The 17,894-nt window shown below is 49.6% G+C and overlaps 1 protein-coding gene across 1 annotated transcript in view; it reads left to right on the top strand.

The window, feature by feature from the left end:
- Positions 1–17,894, top strand: part of TTC28 (tetratricopeptide repeat domain 28) — a 157,180-nt gene that overhangs the window by 130,302 nt on the left and 8,984 nt on the right. Inside the window, exons 13-15 of the mRNA XM_014944049.1 lie at positions 12,402–12,546; positions 13,548–13,727; positions 16,236–16,956. Coding sequence (XP_014799535.1) covers positions 12,402–12,546; positions 13,548–13,727; positions 16,236–16,956 — 1,046 coding nt within the window. The remainder of the gene's footprint in view (positions 1–12,401; positions 12,547–13,547; positions 13,728–16,235; positions 16,957–17,894) is intronic.

The following is a 17,894-nucleotide window of genomic DNA, read 5'->3' as shown; positions in this document are numbered from 1 at the left end:
CACTGTCTGCAGGGGCACTGCTCACCCCAACCTGGGCTTCCAGGTGGTGATGGTGGCCAAGAAAGAGGAAACGATGGCATCGATCCTCCAGTCGATTTGTGCTCGGGGTTCTGTGGGCAGCTGGGAAGCTGTTCAGCTTTCCTAATTAATCCTTGTAATAATCCTTCCGTAATAGCTATCACAGGCAGCAAATGCGTGGCTGACACCGCAGCGACATCAGTTAGACATTGCTTTGCAGAAGGCAGCAGTAAAACCATGCTGTGTCCTCGGCTTCCTGCCCTTGATCTGACACTTTCATAACAGGACAGGAATTTTCCATCGGATCGAAACAAGAGCATAACCCTGGACCTGAAGTCTCCCATCAGGTGGTTCAGCTCTGCAGGATGGTACCAGATTTCCAAGTTTCTTTCCCTGGGGCTTGCTCCAGTCTCTCACAGACAAATTAATTCTCCCCTTGGGGTAGGGAGAACTCAGCACTTGGTTGTGTTATGTTCCCAGTAGCAGTAAGGAAATGGGTTGCAGTCAGCTTGCTGGGTTTGAGGCTCCGAGAGGGCTGTGGCCACCAGTGCTCAGCACGGATGGCCAGTCCCTCTGTGCTTCTTGCTTCACGAGAGATTCAGATGCTGGAAGGGAGCTGGAAGCCGTCAGAGGTTCTGGATCCAGGTCTCTTTGTTTCTCTTCTTTTCACTGATTAAAAAGTAAATTAAAGAATGTGTGTCTGTGTTGGAATGGTGAATGTGTCCTGAAAGGTTTGCGCTGCAAGATGGGCTCAGGTTGTGATGACACGTTCCCTTGGTTTTACCTCTCTTTAGGGAAGTGAAGAGAAAGCTCTGCCTGAGTTTGTTTGCTTGTTTTGATGTTGTTTTTTTTAACTGTACCAGAAAAAATGCTGAATTTGTGAAGGTTTGGGAAAAGGTGTTTCTGTCAAATCAATCGGTGGTGCACAGTGCCAGGCTTATCTTTGCTTCTCAGTGCTCTGAGCAGGGAACGCAGGCACTGGGCTCCCCAGCCCGGCCTCCTGCTCCCGCAGCCTGATGCTGGGCTCGGGCCAGCTCAGGGAATTGTTTGGAAGAGCCACTGCCAAGCTGCTTAGTACGAGCACGGGGCTGCGAGTCAGGAATCAGTGCTGTGCACTTCGTGTGGGACCTCTGTGGCCTGGCCCAGCCTTGCTGCTGTTGTCCATCTTCTCCCAGAGAGATGGTATCTCCCGCCTTAGGTTGCTGGGAGAGACGTGAGGGCTGGGACAGTCACAGCAATGAGATGGGGTGGCCTCTTTGGCTGTCCCTTTATCAGGAGAACCGCTTTAGCCCCCTGGCACGGGGCTGTCCACTCTGCTCTTGGGCTGGAAGCCTTTCCCTTCTGTGATAACCCCCGTCTCTGGGAGGTCTGTGAAGGCTCTGGGGCCTCTCCAGTTTGGCTGTGGGGACAGGACTGGGGCTGTCGTGACAAAGAATGGCAAATAGCTGTGTGTTTGTGTGTCTACAGCTTCTCTGTGGTTCCTTGGGGAAGTGTCTGAGATGTGTTGTTGCTGGGTATCTCCGGGCTGCCCTCGGGGGACACAGACAGTGTCTCTGGGCTGTGCAAGGGCTTAAAGAGCAGAAAGTTTGAACAGAAATAACGTGTTCCCATTCAAGCATACAAAAATGCTGAAAAGCAGCTATTATTCCTGCTTGTCCAGGAACATCTGAGATAAAAGAACTGTGACACTTTTAAAACTGTCAAGAAAGCAATCTGCAGAATGACACTGGCTGAGCCTCGCGTGATTTCAGCTCAGTCATGAGCCAAGAAAGCTTACTAAAATAAAAGACCAAAAAAAAAAAAATCAGAGATCTGTATATGAGTGTGCTGCTTGGAAGGTTCTTGGCAGCTGGCTAAACATTTATATGCAATTTATGAATGGAATTCATTTCCCAATAATTGTCTATATTTGTATAGTGCCTTCAGGCCTGGGCTCTATTACTGGCATTACATCCAACGTGGAGAGAGAAGTTTGTCAACTGCACTGCCAGAGAAGAGCTTGTCCAGCTTGAGAGGAGACCTCAGGGTTTTTTTGCAATGTTTTGGGACTGTTGGATTTTTTTGTTTTATCAGGACGGGGGTTGTGTCAGTCTGCTAAAGAACACAAGATGCTTTTTTCCTACTTTAGTGGAAATCTGCTCCAAAATTGCCACCAGCCACGCAGTGGGGTGAATCTTACTCTCTAGATACAGTTATACACGGCTGAAATCTGCAGTTATGCCTCGTGTAACATATTTGCAGGTACTTTTTTTCAATTCCATTAACCCTTTGTCACCAGCGATTCTCCTCCTGGCAAAGGGAGTTTTTCGGTCTTCAGGTTCTGGGGTGAGTTTTTAATTTACTGTGATGTCAGCTTCCCCCTCCCTGCGTGGTGATGGTAGATGGTATGTTTTTGATTAAAGATCCTGGGTTTAATGCTTGTCTCTGAGATCATTGGGCTGGTGCGGTGTGATCACAGGCAGAAGCTCTTTCCCCACTTCAAAATTAAACACAGGGAATTAAACAAATCGTGTCTGTTCCATGTGGGTGAACGTCATGTTCTGCTTTGAAACTCTTTCCCCACATGGACCAAGTGCCTCCCCGCAGCATTGCCGGCTGCCACCGCGCTCCGGCACACCAGACCTGCAGGAGAAACTGTCATCTCCAGCCCCTGGAACCTGTTCTCTGCCTACCAGCCAAGAACGGGGGGGTTTAAATATGTATAGTACACGTGTGAAAGCTTTTGTGTGACTTCTCATAGAATCATGGAATCGTCTAGGTTGGAAGGGATCTTTTAGATCATCTAGTCCAACCATCAACCTAACAGTGATAAAAAAAGCCAAAAGAAAACCATACACACACACACACCTCTCACTAAACTATATCTCTAAGCTCTGTGGCAACCCATCTTTTGAAAACTTCCAGGGATGGTTCCTCCAACCCTTCCCTGGACAGCCCATTCCAAGGCTTAATAACCCTTTCAGTGTCAAAATTTTTCCAGTAATCTCCAATCTGAACCTCCCCTGGTGCAACTTGAGGCCGTTTCCTCTTGTCCCATCGCCTGTTCCTTGGGAGAAGAGACCGACCCCCCCTGGCTACACCCTCCTTTCAGGGAGTTGGAGAGAGCGAGAAGGTCTCCCCTCAGCCTCCTTTTCTCCAGGCTGAACACCCCCAGCTCCCTCAGCCTCTCCTCACAAGACTTGTGCTCCAGACCCCTCACCAGCTCCGTTGCCCTTCTCTGGACCCAGTTCTCTTCTCCGGACCCATTTCTCAGCTCATAGCTTGCTTAAGAGCACTGTGGTTGTGTGCTTTTCTGTTCAAATATAAGGGCCATTGCCTTCCAAAATGCTGGAAGTGTGTCTCTAAGTGCTGTTGCTTCTCTGGAGCAGCACATCTTCCCAATTTCTGCTCCCAGAGAGGAAGGGATGCTGTTGTTGGACGTGTCATCAGGATTTTGCAGTGGTGGTGTTCAGTTCCACACTGCAGCCTTTGCTAGAAATGGTCCCTTTCAGCTGGTCTGATTACGCTGACAAATAACTCATAACTTGCAAAAAAAATAAAGTTTGAGAGACTTTAAAGTCTGCTTGAACTTGTGTTGGGACAGACTCTCTTTAGGGAGAGCATGTGGCCTCTCTCGGGTTCATGAACTCGAGATTTTTGCCTCTTTAAGGAGTGTTACTCAGAGCTGTGCCAGGACTCCGAACCGAGCGTGCAGCTGGAGGGAAAACACGCAGGAGGCAGCTGTTGACAATATTTTCTTTTCCTTGTTTTTCCTTCCCTCGACCCCGGCTGTTGTTCAGCAAACACCATTTCAGGGGTCAGGAAGTGATTGTCTTTTGTCAGGGCTTATGTTTTCAGGTTATTAAATTGTAGTGACCTGGAAGTACTGACTTAGAAACTGTCCTGTGGTCCATACAGCAACGTAGGGACAGCTCTAGTGACCTGCAGGAGTTTGTGTTGCACGTTTGTTTAATTCACGTGCTCTTTATTGGAAAACGTGCCCTTAAGGAAAGACTCCAAGTTGTCAGGAACCCAAAAGGAACCAGCAATGAGATGCAAGATGGGTTAACAGGTTTAGCTGAAGGATACAAATTCCAAGGTTTGTGATGCGCCGTATAACAGGCAAATTATTTATTAAAGGGAGATGTTAAAAATAGTTGGGTTCGCCTTTTAGAAAGAAGAGAAAATATTAACAACAATATGACAGAAAATCTGCTCTGAGGTGATGGGGCTGTTACTCCCTTGCAGGCCTGGCAGGAGGAGGTGATGCAATCCAGGGGAAATTTTACTTTCCCATTTGGCTGAGGTTGTGTCTGAGAAACCTTTTCTCCCGAAGTGGCTGATGTTTGTCACAAAGCTGCTGCTCTGTCTGCCATCAATGACTCCTTCACCCTCTGTTCCCCCTACAGAGCCTGTGCCAGCAGCGAGACTGAGAGTGAAGCTGGGGACATCATGGACCAACAGTTTGAGGAGATGAATAACAAGCTGAACTCAATGACCGACCCCACCGGCTTCCTCAGGATGGTCAGCAGGAACAACCTCTTGAACAGGTGAGAGCACAGTACCACACTGTGGGGATCAATGAGCAGAATGAGACATCTGGCAAGTTTAGGGTGCACCTGATGCCATTGCTCATGGTCTCCCTGTCGCCCTGAGTCCTGGGGGCACAGAGCAGCAAACTGATACTGTCCTTTATGGCTGCAGTAACCATCCATTCTTGACAGCATGGGTGTACGGGGAACGTTAAGCATCTCTCTTGGGCATGAGGTCCACATGTTTGTACTGTGCAGCACTCTCCCCTTCTCAGCAGAGGGGCCCATAGGCATTTCCCTTCCCTCCTTTTCCATTGTGTTCTTGTGGTGCAGTGAGAATTTCCCCCTCCCTTAGGAGAGCTCTGCATCTTGCTCCTGATGGGACTGAGAATCCATGACTGCCTGGCGTTGCTTGTGCATCCAGCCTGGGAGCTGCGAGTGCCTGGTGGCCTTCCACAGATGGGCGGCCAGTTGGAGGTTGGTTTTGTTCTACAGACCCAAGTGTTGGATGCGAGCGACAGAGAAGCCCTGCCAGGTCCTGGAGTGGCATAGGGTCTAAGGAAGGAATGGCTTCCTTCCTTAGAAATAGAGATTTTCAGTAGGAAGGAGGCAGAACAAGGACTGAAAGTGTCGTTGTGGGAGGGAGGACCCCAGGCACAGGCAGGGACCTAGATAGGACTATGTGTGTCACAAAAAAACTCGGTGGCTTGTTTTGGGAGATGTAGGGGGTGGCATCTTCATTCCCTTTCTAGGTGGATTTGACAGCTTAAGGTGATAGCAGCAAGGACTTGTCACCAATTGTTAAGTGATAACTCTGTCCTGAGGGACAGCCATTTCGAATCTGCTCTTCTCCTGGCCAAGGGCTGTTTTTGACTGTCTGAGCAATTGCGAGAGAACTCTGTTGTGTCCCTGCTGTCTGTGAGATGTGGTGCTTGGAGCTCTCTGTCTGCTACGCACTTATTATGGAAATACTTCTTTCTGTTGATCTTAACTGTTGTACTAATTAGCTGGGAATGTGCTGCGTTTCCAGAGTTACAGGACCGTGCGCTCACAGCACACTCTCCACTCATTTTCTGCCTCTTACAGCTTGATCAGGTCCCTGTCTTTCGTATTACTGTGCTAATTAGGGCAAGCATTTGAAATGAAAATTAAAGACAGAATTTTTCCAGTGTTACCGCTCCCCCAGTGGAGAGGGGCTGCGTGACGCAACCCGGGGTTTCTGGCTGGATCTGTGCTCCAGCAGGGATGGTGAACACAGGATACCCCAGGCCTTTCTCAGCTGGAAAAGCGAATGTGGTCTGCCCGCAGCCTTGGGAGCCGTCGCTGGAGCTTGTGAGCCCTAACAGTGTCCCCATGAAACTGGGAGCTGCCTCTTGGCACCAGCAACTGGCCTGGTTTTCTTTCTTTCCGGAATCCACATGCGTATCTGCTCAAGCTGCTGTGTTGGTGATGAACTAGGAGTATGTACAGTTTGGGATCAAACAGGCTTGTCCCCAGGATTGCTGAGATGTTTTTTACTAGTTCATCGGGCTTGGAAGGATGCAATAATGCCCCTCTGATTACAGGGGACAAATATGATCTGATTCTGCTCCAGCATATCCTAATCCTCAGGAACGCTGCAGAGGCCAGCTCTGTCATTCTGCTCCATAGCAGTCAAGGGCATCACCTTGAACCCACAGCCAGGAGCTTACCTCAGGTGCCTTGTCCCCATCAGGGATGGGGCAACTTGGACACTACAGTGAAAAGCACCCTCACAAGAACATCAGGAGGAGGGCTAGAAGCAGCCGTGTCTTTGATGTTCTTGCCATGAGCACTGAGATGCAGAGGATGAGAGGACACTGCTTGTGGCCTGTCCACCATGAGCCTGCAGGTGGGGACCTCCAGGGGGGCTGCAGTGACAGAGCTAATGCTGCCACCTCTGTTTTGCACCGGGTTTCCTGAGCCCTGAATTCAGAGTAGATGCTGTGGTTCAGCCCAAGCCTTTCAATACCTCCTCTACTTAACATCTGCTCCAGTCTGGTAGATGGTCAATCTGGAGGCTGCAGAGTCTAGAATGACACTGTAGACAGCTCTACCATGTGGTTCTTCAGAATTAAACTGTGTGGAGAGTGTTGTGGCTCACAGCATGCTGCACTCTGAGCTTGAGACAAGGAGACGTCCTTGCGAGACCCTTGGAAGCTTCAGGAAGGAAGAGGTGAAAATCTGCATGGAAGAGAGCCAACTAAGACATAAAGTGGGAGCAAGCAGTGTTTGTGTGCACTGGTCTAGAGCTCTAAGGAGGAACCAGGAGCTCTTAGACTTTGGTTAAGCAACAGAATCGAGCAGTTAGCAAGACGTGTGACCTTGCAGCTCCAGACTCCATCTCACCTCCTCTGTGCAATGGCTTTTCTGCCAGTTAGCACTGGAGTGCAGTCATGTCGCTGTAGGTCAATGCTGAGTGGGTGGTTGCTGCTGCAGTGCTGCAGAGGGTGGTAAAATTGGGGCTCACAAACGGTGATTGAAGGTATGGGCTCTGTTTGCTTTGGCTGCTGCACTGCAGGAGACAGAGAGGAGTAGATCCCGCGTGGAGCTGAGAATAAGAGCTTGTCTTCCCTACTGCCAAGGCAGGCCCTGCGTTCCTCATGTGGGGCCTGAATCCATGTTCACATCTTGTGCTTGAATGTTGGAGATCCTCAAGGGAGCTTGCGTGGCTTGGGGCCAGCGCAAGTTCCCTCACGCACAGGAATTGCACATGCTGTTAAGGTCCCATGTTAGAAAATGAGGCCCTGGAGATGCTGGGACTCTTCGGAGCCATCCAGTCTCCATGTCTGGCAGCAAACGGGTGACTGAAAGGAAGCCCTTGGTTTGAGACGGGGGCCCTCTGGCAGCTTGTCGTCAGGTAACCTGGGTTTCAAAGCACAGAGAATAGTATAATTCTTTGGCAGTTCTGTTTAGAAAGCAGAAATGTGGGAGTTTGGTGGTTAACTTAAGGAACTTCTGAGAAGAAATGGACTTTAGAGGAGAAAGAAGCACGAAGGGACGTTGCAGTGATCTCAGTACTGGGCAATGGCTGTCTAAGCTGTGGATGCCGCTGGTATAGCCCCCAAGGTAGACCCAGCTGCTCATGTCTTAGGCAGCTTCTGTTTTCTCTGCTCCATAGGGCTCTTAGACTTTTGTTGGGTTTCCAAATTAAAATCTGATTTCCTTCCTGGTAGTTGTCTTCTCCTCCAGCAAGAGACTTGATCACTGCCTGGACCTGAGTGTAGCTCCCCCACTGTTTCTTTGGCTGCTCCACCAACGTGGGGATACAGTTTGTCCTCCTTCCATGGACCTGTGGGAAACATGAGAATCAGCCCTGACACTGCTCAGAGGGTAAAAATGCACTTCCCTGAGGGCAGTTTTGGCAATGCAGCATGGTGAGAATTGGGAAAAGGCAAACTGGGAGGTAAGGAGCTGGAGAACCGAGCAGCTCACCCCCTGTGGAGCAGAAGGATAGGGCTGTACCAGGGATGCCTGGCCCAGGACGTAGCGAGGTGGCAGGTAATGAAGCCATGGCTGGAGGGTCTCTTACCTCTCTGGTTCTCTACCATACAGGGTGCAGTGCTGTGGCTGCCCAAGCACAGCCCACACAAGCAGAGAGCGCTGGGTGGTCTGTGGGTTTTGTGCAACCACTGGTGGGTTCTGGAGATAATTGCGGATCCTTGAAACTATCCGCAGGGAGCTCGTATCTTAATGTTTTCTGGAGCTTCCCACAGCTTGGTTTTCTAAGCGTGTCAAGGCTCTGAGTGTGGATTGGGGGCTGCATCTCTAGGAAGGGTCTTTTTGAGGAAGCCTTGCAGGATGACAGGCCTGATGGATATTCATTGTCAGACCACTGCAGCAGAAACTCTGACTCCCAGCTCTCCAGAATGGCTGTGCTTGGTCATGAGTGGGATCTGACTCATCCAGAGTCCTAACGAGGGCCAAGAGGTACGAACCCCTCCTTCCTGCTTGGGACCAGCCACCTTCATCCTCTGGAAGCAGAGCCAGGCCCTGTGAGGCTGGTGGTAGGACGGATTGGTCAGAGCTCAGGGCTTGCGTGACAGGGGCTTTCTCCCCCTTTCTCTGAGGCTGCCCTGGGATCACGCTTTGTTCTTGCATCTCCAGCACAAAGGGCGGAAGCGGAGTTAATGCTGATACAGGCAGGCACTGCCGAGTCCCACTTTGTGCCGTTTCCTCTGCTTGCTGCAGGTCGGGCTGCCTCACACAAAGGGTTATAAATAAGCAGCACTGCCAGGTCTGTGCGGAGGCTTCCAAAGGAGAGTTTACTGTTCTGGAAATAGGGGGACCTCTCTGCATCACAAGAGCAACATAGAAATGATCAATGCAGCACCCCAGAATCCAGCACCAGCGCTCTGTAGATGGGACCAAAATTTGGCCAGAAGATTCAGGAGTCTCCCTCTTGCCACATTGAAATCACCTGGACTCAGCTGCCTGACGAGGCACCTGGAGAGCTGGTGGTTTGCACTGCTTTGGGAGGAAAGGGAGTGGGCTGGCCAGGGCTCCAGGTCTGCTCTGCCTGCTACAAAAGATCCCTGTCCATCCTCCCCCTATGGATTTCCTCACTCCTCTTTGTGTAGACAAACACACAGGCAAGAGATGCGAAAGATTTATGATGCTCCCTTGGTTTTGTTCTCATAAAAAAGCAATCTGAGTGGTGAAGGAATAAATCTAGAGCTGCTTGGCTGTGAAACCAAGATGAAGGAGGCTCTGCTGATTAGAGTAATCAAGCCCCTATTCCCTGCAATAAATTAGTGTGTTAAAATCGCTTAATGCAGCCGGTGAGGCTGGCGGGTGCCATCTGCTGGAAAAGAGCTGCTTCTTGGGATGGTCACAGAATCACAAAATGTTGTGCTTGGGCTGAAGCTCTACACGCTCACTGGTTTCTAGATAAGCAGTGGGGCATCCCTGCCCTTCCAGACTGGTGAATCAGCCAGGATATACTGGAGGGATGTGCTTCGAACACAGGGTTCAGGGCAATAAAACCATATGGCAATGGGAAAGCGCAGTTTTATGTTTTCTGATCTGATTTTAAAATCCGTGCTACGTAAATATGGAAACAACCGAGTGCTGCAGAGTGGGCTTGGCTGAGGCAGCTGCTGCGGGGAAGCTGGGCAGAGGGGTTTTAAGGGAGCAGGCAGTGCTGAGTCCATGCTGGTACTGTAACGAACTTGGTGTTCGTTAATCACCCGGTCAAGTTTTCAGCAGCTCTGAGGAGCTTTCACCAGAATCTCTGCATCGGAGAGCACGGGCAGTTGGATGCCAGGCTCCTGTTCGCATCCTTAAATTACTCCTGCTGGCCCATAGGATGTAAATTCCTTGTTGGTGGGGAGCATGGGTGGCAGCATCATTTTTTCTTTAGGTAATAGGTTTTAGACATGATGTGAGGTGAGTCTGGAGAGTGATGGCAGAACATGAGGAGAGAAGGAGAGGGGAGAAATAAATTTTCTGAATCTGTGTGTTGGCATGTGCCAGAAAAAGTGAGGGGTCTGTCTCAGCCCTGCGGAGTGGAAGTGGTCGGAGTGAACTCGAGTGCAATATTTTTGCTCTCCTTGTCTTTTCTTGCCTGTTGGCTGGTTTCTTGCCTGGTAGCGTGAAGAGACACTGTGCCTGTATGTGTGTGTGTGTGTGTATATCTGCCAGAGGCATTATATATGCATTCATACAAATATGTATGCTTATAGCAAATATGCAATCAACTATTAATATATCCCATTGACTAACATATCTGTTGGATGCGGAGTTTTATTTTGATTTCCTGGATGTGCCAAGACTTTCTGGTTTTACTTCTTTTCTGTGTCAAGAGCCAGGAGTTGATCCAGGCAAGAGGTGAAAATAAGGAGCAGAGACAAGACATTTCTTCCGAGTAAACCTTCTTTAAAAAAGGACATTGCAGACCAGTGTCGTGACAAAGCGTGTGAGTTTGGTTGCGAATCAGGAGACTATAGCTGCATTCCTGTTGTGTGGGTTGACAAAGGCACGTGGAGTTGGAAGGTGTCTGAGAGGCAAAGCAGTGCTGTGCTTCCCAGAGACCAGGAACGGAGGGAGGCTCTCTCTGAGCAGCAGCAGCAGCAGAGCCACATCTGGACTGGGATTTCATGGAACCCTCCATGAAATGCATTTGGCACCTTGAGGACAACGGGGCATGTGTTGCCTCATGGGTGGCCTTTTATACTTGAGGTTGTTGTGTTCGTTGCTGTACAGCCCCCATGGTGACTCTGGTACCATTACTGTTCAATGGCTTATTTCCTTCCCCACGTTTTCCTTAAGGCCCACCTGTTAAAACTTTCTGGAAATTTATCCTTTTCACAGAAAATGGTTGTTCGTGGCACCAAGCCAAGGATAACCTTTCTGGGAAGCACAGCTGCTGGAAGAGCGAGACCAGAACGGGGCAACATCATTTCCTCAAGAGGACAGTAACTTTTTGTAGCCGTGCCATCTTGGTCTCCTCAGAGTGATTGGTGTTTGGTGGCTGGTGATGCCAGGAGAGCACATGCAGAGCTCTGGGGGGGTGTCAGAAATGGGCTCCAGGTCAACTCTTGCACCTGACTTTATGGAGTCATTCAGAGGAGTGGCAGCAAGTGCAGGCACATTCTTCATATATTCTTGTTTGCCTGTTTTCCTGCTTCAGACCAGGAACGGAGGGAGGCTCTCTCTGAGCAGCAGCAGCAGCAGAGCCACATCTGGACTGGGATTTCATGGAACCCTCCATGAAATGCATTTGGCACCTTGAGGACAACGGGGCATGTGTTGCCTCATGGGTGGCCTTTTATACTTGAGGTTGTTGTGTTCGTTGCTGTACAGCCCCCATGGTGACTCTGGTACCATTACTGTTCAATGGCTTATTTCCTTCCCCACGTTTTCCTTAAGGCCCACCTGTTAAAACTTTCTGGAAATTTATCCTTTTCACAGAAAATGGTTGTTCGTGGCACCAAGCCAAGGATAACCTTTCTGGGAAGCACAGCTGCTGGAAGAGCGAGACCAGAACGGGGCAACATCATTTCCTCAAGAGGACAGTAACTTTTTGTAGCCGTGCCATCTTGGTCTCCTCAGAGTGATTGGTGTTTGGTGGCTGGTGATGCCAGGAGAGCACATGCAGAGCTCTGTCTGGGGGGGTGTCAGAAATGGGCTCCAGGTCAACTCTTGCACCTGACTTTATGGAGTCATTCAGAGGAGTGGCAGCAAGTGCAGGCACATTCTTCATGTATTGTTGTTTGCCTGTTGTCCTGCTTCCTTTTGGTACCATGCTAGATGAATTGCTGTGAAACCCAAGTGCAGATCTTCTTGTGATCATAGACAATTGTTGATGGGTCTCGTGTTTGCCTGCACACAACTGCTGTACAGAGGCATGCAATAAAAACTGAGCAGTGCTTGAGTTTGTAGAGAAGCTCCATAGCAAGGTAGTATTCTGTCTGCAGCTGGTTCACCCTGCTGTTGGCATCATTGTTCATTGTGGTGTGAAGTCCTTTTGGTACCATGCTAGATGAATTGCTGCGAAACCCAAGTGCAAATCTTCCTGTGATCATAATCAGTTGTTGATGGGTCTCGTGTTTGCCTGCACACAACCGCTGTGCAGAGGTATGCAGTAAAAACTGTGAGCAGCGCTTGAGTTTGTAGAGAAGCTCCATAGCAAGGTAGTACGCTGTCTGCAGCTGGTTCACCCTCCCGTTGGCATCATTGTTCGTTGTGGTGTGAAACTGAATGGGAGAATAAAGCCCTGCCATGAGGCATCTTACAGAGCAGAGTCCTCTGGATGGACAGGGACGGGCTCATCATCCATATTATGAAGTCAGGGCAACCTGTAGTGGCCCTTGGATTTCTACAACTGACCTCTCGCTTGCCTTTTGCCCACAGGAGCTGCCAGAGCATGACCAGTCTGTTCAGCAGTACCATGTCTCCTGTCAAGGATGGAACGTCATCTCTTCAGAGGAGGCAGACTTCCTTCACCAAACCCCCTCTCCGTGCGCTCTACGACTTACTGATAGGACCTATGGAAGGAGTAAGCCTTTGGCGGGGACAAACGTGGGGATTCACTTACAGAACGCCCTGTCAGGGTGGGAGAGCAAGAGTGGGCAGTTGGGGGCTCTCTCTGAAACGTGGTGGTTTTCACTTGGTCTTCCCAGATGGTGAGACTGGGTGTGTTGGGAGGTGGAAACAAGGGATGTCACTGTTGATACCACTTCTACTCAGCTGCTTTTGATGAACCTAATATCCTTAATTTGCTAATACTGTTTGGCAGTGCCACACTGGCAGCCAGCTGTACCTGTGTTGGGAGGTGGAAACAAGGGATGTCACTGTTGATACCACTTCTACTCAGCTGCTTTTGATGAACCTAATATCCTTAATTCACTAATACTGTTTGGCAGTGCCCCGCTGGCAGCCAGCTGTACCCGGACAAGCTGTGCCTTGCTCTTTCTCCATCCCAGCAGCTCCTGCTGGTGGATCATGGGGTGAACACAGAAGCCAAGGGGAACTGTGGCATGGTGTCCTGCGGCAGCTCTGGCTGGTCCCTCTGGCTCCAGTCTTACAGAGCAAGATAAATTAAAAAGTCCTCTCTGTCACAGAGTATCTCTAGCTTGAAGAGATTATTTTTTTTTGCCATTTTTGGGGCTCAGTTGTGTGTTCCCTCTTTATAAATCTCTCTGCCTCACTTCTCCATCCATGAGATACTTGCTGTTTAGACCTGTTTGTGACTCTGGGTTGATTACAATGTCGTGTGTCTTGAAGTGCAGGTCATAGACACAATCTGTCTGAGGACTGTTTGCTCTTGTGTAGGAAATTGCGATTTTGAAATTCAGCCTCAGATGGGTTGTTTGTGCAGAGGTGAGCAACAGTCCAGCTGTGTAGGTCCATTCAGTGCCGATATGTGTTCACACAGAGTGTAATTCTGATACTCCAAACCTGACGTGGGGTCAGACTAGAGCCTGATGCTTGGGAAGCGCAGGCTGCGGCGCTGCTGGAGTGAAAGGGCTGAACTGATTCTCTCTCTTTTCCTTTCAGGGTTTGATGCATTCCAGTGGGCCTGTTGGCCGCCACCGCCAGCTGATACTGGTTCTGGAGGGAGAACTGTACCTCATTCCTTTTGCTCTCCTGAAGGGCAGTTCCTCCAACGAGTACCTCTATGAGCGCTTCAGCCTCATTGCAGTGCCCTCCATCCAGTCGCTGAATCCCAGCTCCAAGGTTGGATATCACCTTATAAAACCTCTCTCTCATAGAACCTCACCTGTGGGGTGCAGGTTCTTACAGTTTTCTGTACTAACCCCATTTTCTCTTTCTCTCTGTAGTCCCATGCGAGGAAGAATACTCCTGCTTACTCCAGTTCTACCTCAATGGCAGCTGTCATAGGAAATCCCAAGCTCCCTTCAGCAGTCATGGACCGGTGGCTGTGGGGACCTATGCCCTCTGCAGAAGAGGAAGCGTATATGGTGTCTGAGTTACTTGGCTGCCAGCCCCCTCATGGGTGGCCTTTTATACTTGAGGTTGTTGTGTTCGTTGCTGTACAGCCCCCATGGTGACTCTGGTACCATTACTGTTCAATGGCTTATTTCCTTCCCCACGTTTTCCTTAAGGCCCACCTGTTAAAACTTTCTGGAAATTTATCCTTTTCACAGAAAATGGTTGTTCGTGGCACCAAGCCAAGGATAACCTTTCTGGGAAGCACAGCTGCTGGAAGAGCGAGACCAGAACGGGGCAACATCATTTCCTCAAGAGGACAGTAACTTTTTGTAGCCGTGCCATCTTGGTCTCCTCAGAGTGATTGGTGTTTGGTGGCTGGTGATGCCAGGAGAGCACATGCAGAGCTCTGTCTGGGGGGGTGTCAGAAATGGGCTCCAGGTCAACTCTTGCACCTGACTTTATGGAGTCATTCAGAGGAGTGGCAGCAAGTGCAGGCACATTCTTCATGTATTGTTGTTTGCCTGTTGTCCTGCTTCCTTTTGGTACCATGCTAGATGAATTGCTGTGAAACCCAAGTGCAGATCTTCTTGTGATCATAGACAATTGTTGATGGGTCTCGTGTTTGCCTGCACACAACTGCTGTACAGAGGCATGCAATAAAAACTGAGCAGTGCTTGAGTTTGTAGAGAAGCTCCATAGCAAGGTAGTATTCTGTCTGCAGCTGGTTCACCCTGCTGTTGGCATCATTGTTCATTGTGGTGTGAAGCTGAATGGGAGAATAAAGCCCTGCCATGAGGCGTCTTACAGAACAGAGTCCTCTGGATGGACAGGGACGGGCTCATCATCCATATTATGAAGTCAGGGCAACCTGTAGTGGCCCTTGGATTTCTACAACTGACCTCTCGCTTGCCTTTTGCCCACAGGAGCTGCCAGAGCATGACCAGTCTGTTCAGCAGTACCATGTCTCCTGTCAAGGATGGAACGTCATCTCTTCAGAGGAGGCAGACTTCCTTCACCAAACCCCCGCTCCGTGCGCTCTACGACTTACTGATAGGACCTATGGAAGGAGTAAGCCTTTGGCGGGGACAAACGTGGGGATTCACTTACAGAACGCCCTGTCAGGGTGGGAGAGCAAGAGTGGGCAGTTGGGGGCTCTCTCTGAAACGTGGTGGTTTTCACTTGGTCTTCCCAGATGGTGAGACTGGGTGTGTTGGGAGGTGGAAACAAGGGATGTCACTGTTGATACCACTTCTACTCAGCTGCTTTTGATGAACCTAATATCCTTAATTCACTAATACTGTTTGGCAGTGCCCCGCTGGCAGCCAGCTGTACCCGGACAAGCTGTGCCTTGCTCTTTCTCCATCCCAGCAGCTCCTGCTGGTGGATCATGGGGTGAACACAGAAGCCAAGGGGAACTGTGGCATGGTGTCCTGCAGCAGCTCTGGCTGGTCCCTCTGGCTCCAGTTTTACAGAGCAAGATAAATGAAAAAGTCCTCTCTGTCACAGAGTATCTCTAGCTTGAAGAGATATTTTTTTTTTGCCATTTTTGGGGCTCAGCTGTGTGTTCCCTCTTTATAAATCTCTCTGCCTCACTTCTCCATCCATGAGATACTTGCTGTTTAGACCTGTTTGTGACTCTGGGTTGATTACAATGTCGTGTGTCTTGAAGTGCAGGTCATAGACACAATCTGTCTGAGCCTGTTTGTGACTCTGGGTTGATTACAATGTTGTGTGTCTCGAAGTGCAGGTCCTAGACACAGTCTGACTGTTTGCTCTTGTGTAGGAAATTGCGATTTTGAAATTCAGCCTCAGATGGGTTGTTTGTGCAGAGGTGAGCAACAGTCCAGCTGTGTAGGTCCATTCAGTGCCGATATGTGTTCACACAGAGTGTAATTCTGATACTCCAAACCTGACGTGGGGTCAGACTAGAGCCTGATGCTTGGGAAGCGCAGGCTGCGGCGCTGCTGGAGTGAAAGGGCTGAACTGATTCTCTCTCTTTTCCTTTCAGGGTTTGATGCATTCCAGTGGGCCTGTTGGCCGCCACCGCCAGCTGATACTGGTTCTGGAGGGAGAACTGTACCTCATTCCTTTTGCTCTCCTGAAGGGCAGTTCCTCCAACGAGTACCTCTATGAGCGCTTCAGCCTCATTGCAGTGCCCTCCATCCAGTCGCTGAATCCCAGCTCCAAGGTTGGATATCACCTTATAAAACCTCTCTCTCATAGAACCTCACCTGTGGGGTGCAGGTTCTTACAGTTTTCTGTACTAACCCCATTTTCTCTTTCTCTCTGTAGTCCCATGCGAGGAAGAATACTCCTGCTTACTCCAGTTCTACCTCAATGGCAGCTGTCATAGGAAATCCCAAGCTCCCTTCAGCAGTCATGGACCGGTGGCTGTGGGGACCTATGCCCTCTGCAGAAGAGGAAGCGTATATGGTGTCTGAGTTACTTGGCTGCCAGCCCTTGGTCGGCAGCGCAGCAACAAAAGAGAGGGTCATGAGTGCCCTCACTCAGGCAGAATGTGTCCATTTTGCAACCCACGTCTCCTGGAAACTGGCTGCTTTGGTCCTGACACCCAACACTGACAGCAATCCGGCCAGCAGCAAGAGTTCTTTTGGGAACCCCTACACCATCCCAGAATCCCTTCGGATGCAGGATGATGCCAGTGATGTGGAGAGCATCTCAGACTGCCCTCCTCTTCAGGAGTTTCTGCTTACAGCAGCTGATGTCCTGGATCTGCGGCTTCCTGTCAAATTAGTGGTTCTTGGCTCTTACCAAGAATCCAACAGCAAAGTCACTGCTGATGGAGTCATTGGCTTGACACGAGCATTCCTGGCTGCTGGGGCTCAGTGTGTCCTGGTGTCACTCTGGCCTGTTCCTGTGGCTGCTTCCAAAATGTTTGTGCACGCCTTCTATTCCTCCCTCTTAAACGGGATGAAAGCCAGCGCAGCCCTTGGAGAAGCGATGAAAACTGTACAGAGCAGCAAGCAGTTCTCCCATCCGTCCAACTGGGCAGGTAGGTAGGAAGAATCTGCTTTTTGACAAACCAGACAGGGTTTCTCGGACGCGCTTGTCATGCCAAATTGTTTGGGTGAAGCAAGGAGAGGCACTGGCAGGTAGTCGGGAGTAGCGTGTGCCCTGTGCTCTCCCACAGTTCAGCCCCCGTGTTTCAGACCCAGATTCAGGTGAGTGTGGCTGAATGTCACTGTGATGGAAAACATCAGTATTTCACCGTGTATAGTAAGTGGGTTATGAATTGGATAGAATTTAAAGCAACTGTGAGGTGAAGTCTTGTGACAGCATAATGGTTTAATGACTGGTAAGAAATAATGTGCAATACAATTCCTCATTCCCTGTGATTGAGATCTGTAGGGTCAAGTTTCCTGTGTCCATGGGGTGGAGTTGGCTGGAGCACATGTACAGAACCTTTTCACTGAGAATTTAGTGAAACTGTAGGCAGGAGGCAAGAGTGGTACTTCTGGAGGTAGCAGCAGCAAGCAGTAGCTACGATTTCTGTGACATAAACCTAGTAGGTTTATGTCCTTTGGTTTATTTCCTTTGGTCCTTTTAGGAGAAGGGTTTCCCTTGCTTCAACTGGAGATTCCTCAGCAGGTTAAGCTCTGGGGTGGAGAGCTGGTGCTTGCTCCCACTCAATTAGATGAGTGAGTTGAGATTCAGAAAGGGAAAGTCTTGGAGCTCAAGCTCATATCCCTTGTTACAGGGATATGTACAAATAACCTGCTTTTTTTTTTTTTCCCAGCACAAGTCCTGATTTTTCAAAGCTGCACACATTCCCCAAGTGGGTTTTTTTTGCACAGGCAGCAGTACCATGGTTTTTTGATCAGGAAACTGTTGTGAGTATGGCTCTGATGTGAACTGGAGGAGCAGGAAACTTGCTAGAGCTTGTTAAAATGAGCAGTTTAGTCTGACAGAGCGATTCCAGGCTTGTTGAGT

The sequence above is a fragment of the Calidris pugnax genome, unplaced genomic scaffold (assembly GCF_001431845.1).
Source record: "Calidris pugnax isolate Ruff unplaced genomic scaffold, ASM143184v1 scaffold138, whole genome shotgun sequence".
NCBI lineage: Eukaryota > Metazoa > Chordata > Aves > Charadriiformes > Scolopacidae > Calidris > Calidris pugnax.
This window is presented reverse-complemented; position numbering and strand designations above follow the sequence as displayed.